Source organism: Triticum aestivum, chromosome 3D (assembly GCF_018294505.1).
Source record: "Triticum aestivum cultivar Chinese Spring chromosome 3D, IWGSC CS RefSeq v2.1, whole genome shotgun sequence".
Classification (NCBI taxonomy): domain Eukaryota; kingdom Viridiplantae; phylum Streptophyta; class Magnoliopsida; order Poales; family Poaceae; genus Triticum; species Triticum aestivum.
This window is the reverse complement of record NC_057802.1, coordinates 566,362,669-566,372,117: the sequence shown is the minus strand read 5'-3', so window position 1 is coordinate 566,372,117 and position 9,449 is coordinate 566,362,669. Positions and strand designations below refer to the sequence as shown.

At 49.5% G+C, this 9,449-nt stretch overlaps 1 protein-coding gene across 1 annotated transcript; it reads right to left on the bottom strand.

Moving 5' to 3' along the window:
- Positions 1 to 795: 795 nt before the first annotated feature.
- On the bottom strand, positions 796 to 1,732 carry LOC123075490 (E3 ubiquitin-protein ligase SIRP1). Its single transcript, XM_044498081.1, has 2 exons — positions 1,576 to 1,732; positions 796 to 1,491 (listed from the first exon to the last, which is right to left on the bottom strand). The coding sequence occupies exon 2, from the start codon at positions 1,462 to 1,464 to the stop codon at positions 973 to 975; it is 492 nt and encodes a 163-aa protein (XP_044354016.1). The 5' UTR covers positions 1,465 to 1,491; positions 1,576 to 1,732; the 3' UTR covers positions 796 to 972.
- Positions 1,733 to 9,449: the final 7,717 nt, after the last annotated feature.

The window sequence follows — 9,449 nt, the reverse complement described above, 5'->3', positions numbered from 1 at the left end:
GTGTAGATGACATCATACGGCGGACGGCAAAGACAGTAGAAACTTTGCCGTCCGCTGGCAGACGGCAAAGGCACTAGAAAGTTTGCCGTCCGCGGCGGACGGCAAAGGCCTGCCGTTAGCCACTTAACGGACTGAGAGCACAATTATTGCCGTCCGCGGCAGACGACAAAGGCTTTGGCGTCAGCCGCCAGGAAGCAGACGGCAAAGTAGCTGTTTACCGTAGCCTACTTTGCCGGAGCCTTTTGCCGTCCGCGGCTGACGGCAAAGGCCTTTGCCGTCCGCCGTTCATGCCTTTACCGTCCGCCATGGCAGACGGCAAAATAGCTGATTCCTGTAGTGAACACCAAATCATGTTTGGATGGCAAACTATGGAATTGCGCAACACCAAATCAAAGGAGCCCCACCGGAGGGCATATACAACAGTGTCTAGTGAGTCATCTGGAAGGGTTGCCTGCTACAACGGAATTTTAGTGACGTCGTGGGAAGAGGAAACAGAGAGAGAGATAGTATGTAAACCTACAAGAAGAGAAGTCTGTACAAGTAACGCAAACAACTTATAGACGGTGATTTTGCTATTGCACTGGTGTTGGGTGTTGTGTGTTGTGTGTAATTATACACACAAGTACTGTAGTTGTGATTTGAAATAGACTGTTTAAAGACAGCTTATTCTATTCATTATCTATATTATTGTCTGTCATCAGGATGGATTTTACAATATACAAACTATCTTTAAACAGACAGACGTGTAACAGGGGTAAAGCGCGGTACCACTGGAGAGGCTGATAAAAAGGTCTGACAGGCATAAAAGGCAGACTTATAAAGAAAAATGACATCTTTGCTAGAGGTACACTACCTGTGAAAGAGCGGGTAAACAAATATTCATATACAGTATACAGTAAAGAAGAGGCATTTCGAATCAGACTAAAATCATTACCATCATCGCTAATCCGATGAATCATTAGTTCAGTTCACTCACTCACCGGACGAACGTTCTTCAGCTGCTGCAGACTTTTCTTCGTCAGCGGCGTCTTCCTCCTCAGCCGCGAGCTCCCGCTCCACCTCGTCGCCGACGTGCTCGCCGTCGGGCCGGGAGGGCATCGCGAAGCGGCACATCGGGCAGAGCCGGCTGACGTGCAGCCAGCGGAAGATGCAGCGCTGGTGGAAGCAGTGGGAGCAGTCCATCTTCCTGAGCTTCCTGCCTCCGGCCACCAGGTCCTCCAGGCACACCGCGCACTCCAGATCCCGCACCTCCGCCGCCGCCGGCACGAGCAGCCCCGCCATGGAGTTCTTGGAAGCCGGCGGCTCTCTGCTACGCTCTGCCTCGGCCTCCGCCTGGGCGGCGGGTCGCCTCAGCGTCTCCGCGCGTCTCCGTATGAAGTCCTGGTTACGATCCCACCACCCGCCGACCCGTCCGCGGCGGGAGGCGATGAGGGGGTCGTCGGGATCCCCCCTTGCTGCCTCCATTACTGGATCGATCTGCCGCTCCTGGCCCTGCTTCTCCATGGAGAAATCGGAATTGTAGCCGAGAGATAATCCCGAGAGATAAAGCGATGAAAGAGCGGAGACGATCTTTACCAGATTTATTATCCGCTCCTGGTCGGATTCATGCTGGTCTCGGCTTCCGATTCGACTACTGAACAGGGGAGTGCCCCTGCATAGGAAGGGGATGAACTCTACGCCGTGACTCGTGAGAGACAGAGACAGGGACCCGTCGCAAACCTGGCCGAATCGGCCGGTCTTAGCGTGCCGGCCCGATAGCACATGCGCCCGGCCCGTGATTGGCCTGGCCCAGCAAGTTTATAATTGTCGTGCCTGGCCCATATAAACCTTGCCGGGCCGGCCCATTTGGCAAGGTATAACCCGTAGTACGAAAAATCGGTGTGTTTTTTTGTTTTCCTTTTTGTGTTTAAAACCAAGAACCTTTTTTAAAGGACCCAAAAGATTTTTTTTACCACAAATACAATTATACAAAGCACCTGAAACATATTAAAAAAAATTACATCAAGATCTTTGAACCACGTGTTGGGGAACGTAGTAATTTCAAAAAAATTCCTACGCACACGCAAGATCATGGTGATGCATAGCAACGAGAGGGGAGAGTATTGTCCACGTACCCTCGTAGACCGTAAGCGGAAGCGTTATGACAACGCGATTGATGTAGTCGTACGTCTTCACGATCGACCGATCCTAGCACCGAAGGTACGACACCTCCGCGATCCGCACACGTTCAGCTCGGTGACGTTCCACGAACTCACGATCCAGTAGAGTGTCAGGGAAGAGCTTTGTCAGCACGACGGCGTGATGACGGTGATAATGAAGCTACCGGCGCAGGGCTTCGCCTAAGCACTACAACAATATGACTGAGGTGGATTATGGTGGAGGGGGGCACCGCACACGGCTAAAAGATCAATGATCAACTTGTGTGTCTATGGGCCCCCCTCCCCCCTATATAAAGGAGTGGAGGAGGGGGAGGGGGCCGGCCTCCTAGGCGCACCCCAAGAGGAGTCCTACTCCCACCGGGAGTAGGATCCCCCCTTCCCTAGTTGGATTAGGAGAGAAGGAAGGGGGAGGAAGGAAAGGGGGGCCCGGCCCCCCTCCCAATTCGGATTGGGCTTGGGAGGGGGGCGCCCCCTCCTTTGCTCCCTTCTCCTCTCTCCCACTATGGCCCAATAAGGCCCATATACCTCATGGGGGATTCCGGTAACCTCCCGGTACACCGGTAAATGCCCGATCTCACCCGGAACCATTCCGATGTCCAAATATAATCATCCAATATATCGATCTTTATGTCTCAATCATTTCGAGACTCCTCGTCATGTCCGTGATCATATCCGGGACTTTGAACTACCTTCGGTACATCAAAACACATAAACTCATAATACGATCGTCACCGAACGTTAAGCGTGCGGACCCTACGGGTTCGAGAACTATGTAGACATGACCGAGACACGTCTCCGGTCAATAACCAATAGCGGAACCAAGATGCTCATATTGGCTCCTACATATTCTACGAAGATCTTTATCGGTCAAACTGCATAACAACATACGTTGTTCCCTTTGTCATCGGTATGTTACTTGCCCGAGATTCGATCGTCGGTATCTCAATACCTAGTTCAATCTCGTAACTGGAAAGTCTCTTTACTTGTTCTGTAATGCATCATCCCGCAAATAACTCATTAGTCACATTGCTTGCAAGGCTTATAGTGATGTGCATTACCGAGAGGGCCCAGAGATACCTCTCCGACAATCGGAGTGACAAATCCTAATCTTGATCTATGCCAACTCAACAAGTACCATCGGAGGCACCTATAGAGCACTTTTATAATCACCCAGTTACGTTGTGACGTTTGGTAGCACACAAAGTGTTCCTCCGGTATTCAGGAGTTGCAGAACATGTATAAGTCATGAAGAAAGCAATAGCAATATACTAAACGATCAAGTGCTAAGCTAACGAAATGGGTCAAGTCAATCACATCATTCTCTAATGATGTGATCCCATTAATCAAATAACAACTCAAGTCTGTGGCTAGGAAACTTAACCATCTTTCATTCAACGAGCTAGTCAAGTAGAGGCATACTAGTGACACTCTCTTTGTCTATGTATTCACACATGTACTAAGTTTCTGGTTAATACAATTCTAGCATGAATAATAAACATTTATCATGATATAAGGAAATATAAATAACAACTTTATTATTGCCTCTAGGGCATATTTCCTTCACCACGAACGGCCGTTGTTGCCACCAGAATGAGCCGTCCACGCGGCATTGTTGTCGCTCCCCTACCAGAGCGGACCTCACCTTATCGAGTACACCCAAAAAGACTTCGTTTACGTGCTCCTAGGACCATCATCCTGGAGCTGCAGTTGTCGCGTGTTGAACCTTGAATCGATCCAAAGTGTTGGAAATATGCCCTAGAGGCAATAATAAAATGGTTATTATTATATTTCTTTGTTCATAATAATTGTCTATTGTTCATGCTATAATTGTGTTATCCGGAAATCGTAATACATGTGTGAATACATAGACCACAACATGTCCCTAGTGAGCCTCTAGTTGACTAGCTCGTTGATCAACAGATAGTCATGGTTTCCTGACTATGGACATTGGATGTCATTGATAATGGGATCACATCAATAGGAGAATGATGTGATGGACAAGACCCAATCCTAAGCATAGCACAAAGATCGTGTAGTTCGTTTGCTAGAGCATTTCCAATGTCAAGTATCATTTCCTTAGACCATGAGATCGTGTAACTCCCGGATGCCGTAGGAGTGCTTTGGGTGTACCAAATGTCACAACGTAACTGGGTGACTATAAAGGTACACTACAGTATCTCTGAAAGTGTCTGTTGGGTTGACACGGATCGAGACTGGGATTTGTCACTCCATATGACGGAGAGGTATCTCTGGGCCCACTCGGTAATGCATCATCATAATGAGCTCAAAGTGACCAAGTGGTTGGTCACGGGATCATGCATTCGGTACGAGTAAAGTGACTTGCCGGTAACGAGATTGAACGAGGTATTGGAATACCGACGATCGAATCTCGGGCAAGTAACGTACCGATTGACAAAGGGAATTGTATACGGGATTGATTGAATCCTCGACATCGTGGTTCATCCGATGAGATCATCGTGGAACATGTGGGAGCCAACATGGGTATCCAGATCTCGTTGTTGGTTATTGACCGGAGAGTCGTCTCGGTCATGTCTGCATGTCTCCCGAACCCGTAGGGTCTACACACTTAAGGTTCGGTGACGCTAGGGTTGTAGAGATATTAGTATGCGGAAATCCAAAAGTTGTTCGGAGTCCCGGATGAGATCCCGAACGTCACGAGGAGTTCTGGAATGGTCCGGAGTTGAAGAATTATATATAGGAAGTCCAGTTTCGGCCACCGGGAAAGTTTTGGGGGTCACCAGTATTGTACCGGGACCACCGGAAGGGTCCCGGGGGTCCACCGGGTGGGGCCACCTATCCCGGAGGGCCCCATGGGCTGAAGTGGGAGGGGAACCAGCTCCTGGTGGGCTGGTGCGCCCCCCTTGGGCCTCCCCCTGTGCCTAGGGTTGGAAACCCTAGGGGTGGGGGGCGCCCCACTTGGCTTGGGGGGCAAGCCACCCCCCTTGGCCGCCGCCCCCCTGGAGATTGGATCTCCCAGGGGCCGCCCCCCCCAGGGCCCCTATATATAGTGGAGGGGAGGGAGGGCAGCCGCACCACAAGCCCTGGCGCCTCCCTGTTGGGAATCGTAGCATAATTTAAAATTTTCCTACGCTCACCAAGATGCATCTATGGAGTGTACTAGCAACGAGGGGAAGGGAGTGCATCTACATACCCTTGTAGATCGCGAGCGGAAGCGTTCCAATGAACGTGGATGACGGAGTCGTACTCGCCGTGATCCAAATCACCGATGACCGAGTGCCGAACGGACGGCACCTCCGCGTTCAACACACGTACGGTGCAGCGACGTCTCCTCCTTCTTGATCCAGCAAGGGGGAAGGAGAGGTTGATGGAGATCCAGCAGCACGACGGCGTGGTGGTGGATGTAGCGGGTCTCCGGCAGGGCTTCGCCGAGCTTCTGCGGAGAGAGAGAGGTGTTGCAGGGGAGGAGGGAGGCGCCCAAGGCTGTAGGTTGCTACCCTCCCTCCCCCCTCCCTTTATATAGGCCCCGGGGGGGCGCGGGCCCTGGGAGATGGGATCTCCAAGGGGGGCGGCGGCCAAAGGGGGGAAGGGGTTGCCTTGCCCCCTAAGGCAAGGGGGAACTCCCCCACCCTAGGGTTCCCAACCCTAGGCGCATGGGAGGAGGCCCAAGGGGGGCGCCCCAGCCCACTAAGGGCTGGTTCCCTTCCACTTTCAGCCCACGGGGCCCTCCGGGATAGGTGGCCCCACCCGGTGGACCCCCGGGACCCTTCCGGTGGTCCCGGTACAATACCGGTAACCCCCGAAACTTTCCCGGTGGCCGAAACTGGACTTCCTATATATAATTCTTCACCTCCGGACCATTCCGGAACCTCTCGTGACGTCCGGGATCTCATCCGGGACTCCGAACAACTTTCGGGTTTCCGCATACACATATCTCTACAACCCTAGCGTCACCGAACCTTAAGTGTGTAGACCCTACGGGTTCGGGAGACATGCAGACATGACCGAGACGCCTCTCCGGTCAATAACCAACAGCGGGATCTGGATACCCATGTTGGCTCCCACATGTTCCACGATGATCTCATCGGATGAACCACGGTGTCGAGGATTCAATCAATCCCGTATACAATTCCCTTTGTCAATCGGTATGTTACTTGCCCGAGATTCGATCGTCGGTATCCCAATACCTTGTTCAATCTCGTTACCGGCAAGTCTCTTTACTCGTACCGCAATGCATGATCCCGTGACTAACGCCTTAGTCACATAGAGCTCATTATGATGATGCATTACCGAGTGGGCCCAGAGATACCTCTCCGTCACACGGAGTGACAAATCCCAGTCTCGATCCGTGCCAACCCAACAGACACTTTCGGAGATACCCGTAGTGCACCTTTATAGTCACCCAGTTACGTTGTGACGTTTGGCACACCCAAAGCACTCCTACGGTATCCGGGAGTTGCACGATCTCATGGTCTAAGGAAAAGATACTTGACATTGGAAAAGCTCTAGCAAACGAAACTACACGATCTTTTATGCTATGCTTAGGATTGGGTCTTGTCCATCACATCATTCTCCTAATGATGTGATCCCGTTATCAATGACATCCAATGTCCATAGTCAGGAAACCATGACTATCTGTTGATCAACGAGCTAGTCAACTAGAGGCTTACTAGGGACACGTTGTGGTCTATGTATTCACACATGTATTACGATTTCCGGACAATACAATTATAGCATGAATAATAGACGATTATCATGAACAAAGAAATATAATAATAACCATTTATTATTGCCTCTAGGGCATATTTCCAACAGTCTCCCACTTGCACTAGAGTCAATAATCTAGTTACATTGTGATGAATCGAACACCCATTGCGTCCTGGTGTTGATCATGTTTTGCCCTAGGGAGAGGTTTAGTCAACGGATCTGCTACATTCAGGTCCGTATGTACTTTACAAATATCTATGTCTCCATTTTGAACACTTTCACGAATGGAGTTGAAGCGACGCTTGATATGCCTGGTCTTCCTGTGAAACCTGGGCTCCTTCGCAAGGGCAATAGCTCCAGTGTTGTCACAGAAGAGAGTCATCGGGCCCGACGCATTGGGAATCACCCCTAGGTCGGTAATGAACTCCTTCATCCAGACTGCTTCCTGTGCTGCCTCCGAGGCTGCCATGTACTCCGCTTCACATGTAGATCCCGCCACGACGCTTTGCTTGCAACTGCACCAGCTTACTGCTCCTCCATTCAAAATATACACGTATCCGGTTTGTGACTTCGAGTCATCCAGATCTGTGTCGAAGCTAGCGTCGACGTAACCCTTTACGACGAGCTCTTCGTCACCTCCATAAACGAGAAACATATCCTTAGTCCTCTTCAGGTACTTCAGGATATTCTTGACCGCTGTCCAGTGTTCCATGCCGGGATTACTTTGGTACCTTCCTACCAAACTTACGGCAAGGTTTACATCAGGTCTGGTACACAGCATGGCATACATAATAGACCCTATGGCCGAGGCATAGGGGATGACACTCATCTTTTCTATATCTTCTGCCGTGGTCGGGCATTGAGCCGTGCTCAATTGCACACCTTGCAATACAGGCAAGAACCCCTTCTTGGACTGATCCATACTGAACTTCTTCAATATCTTGTCAAGGTATGTACTCTGTGAAAGACCAATGAGGCGTCTTGATCTATCTCTATAGATCTTGATGCCTAATATATAAGCAGCTTCTCCAAGGTCCTTCATTGAAAAACACTTATTCAAATAGGCCTTTATACTTTCCAAGAATTCTATATCATTTCCCATCAATAGTATGTCATCCACATATAATATGAGAAATGCTACAGAGCTCCCACTCACTTTCTTGTAAACACAGGCTTCTCCATAAGTCTGTGTAAACCCAAACGCTTTGATCATCTCATCAAAGCGAATGTTCCAACTCCGAGATGCTTGCACCAGCCCATAGATTGAGCGCTGGAGCTTGCATACTTTGTTAGCATTCTTAGGATCGACAAAACCTTCCGGCTGCATCATATACAACTCTTCCTTAAGGAAGCCGTTAAGGAATGCCGTTTTGACGTCCATCTGCCATATCTCATAATCATAGTATGCGGCAATTGCTAACATGATTCGGACGGACTTCAGCTTCGCTACGGGTGAGAAAGTCTCATCGTAGTCAACCCCTTGAACTTGTCGATAACCCTTAGCGACAAGTCGAGCTTTGTAGATGGTCACATTACCATCCGCGTCCGTCTTCTTCTTAAAGATCCATTTGTTTTCTATGGCTCGCCGCTCATCGGGCAAGTCAGTCAAAGTCCATACTTCGTTTTCATACATGGATCCTATCTCGGATTTCATGGCTTCTAGCCATTTGTCGGAATCCGGGCCCGCCATCGCTTCTTCATAGTTCGAAGGTTCACCGTTGTCTAACAACATGATTTCCAGGACAGGGTTGCCGTACCACTCTGGTGCGGAACGTGTCCTTGTGGACCTACGAAGTTCAGTAACTTGATCCGAAGCTTCATGATCATCATCATTAACTTCCTCCCCAGTCGGTGTAGGCACCACAGGAACATTTTCCCGCGCTGCGCTACTTTCCGGTTCGGAAGGGGTGACTATCACCTCATCAAGTTCCACTTTCCTCCCACTCAATTCTTTCGAGAGAAACTCCTTCTCCAGAAAGGACCCGTTCTTGGCAACGAAGATCTTGCCTTCGGATCTGAGGTAGAAGGTATACCCAATAGTTTCCTTAGGGTATCCTATGAAGACGCATTTTTCCGACTTGGGTTCGAGCTTTTCAGGTTGAAGTTTCTTGACATAAGCATCGCATCCCCAAACTTTTAGAAACGACAGCTTAGGTTTCTTCCCAAACCATAATTCATACGGTGTCGTCTCAACGGATTTCGACGGAGCCCTATTTAAAGTGAATGCGGCAGTCTCTAAAGCATAGCCCCAAAATGAGAGCGGTAAATCGGTAAGAGACATCATAGATCGCACCATATCCAATAGAGTGCGATTACGACGTTCGGACACACCATTTCTCTGAGGTGTTCCAGGCGGCGTGAGTTGTGAAACTATTCCACATTTCCTTAAGTGTGCACCAAACTCGTGACTTAAATATTCTCCACCACGATCTGATCGTAAGAATTTTATTTTCCTGTCACGTTGATTCTCAACCTCACTCTGAAATTCCTTGAACTTTTCAAAGGTTTCAGACTTGTGTTTCATTAGGTAGACATACCCATATCTACTTAAGTCATCAGTGAGAGTGAGAACATAACGATATCCTCCGCGAGCCTCAACACTCA

Coding starts and splice junctions, on each gene's coding strand:
- LOC123075490 (XM_044498081.1), bottom strand. CDS start 1,464: ATGGAGGCAGCAAGGGGGGATCCCGACGACCCCCTCATCGCCTCCCGC.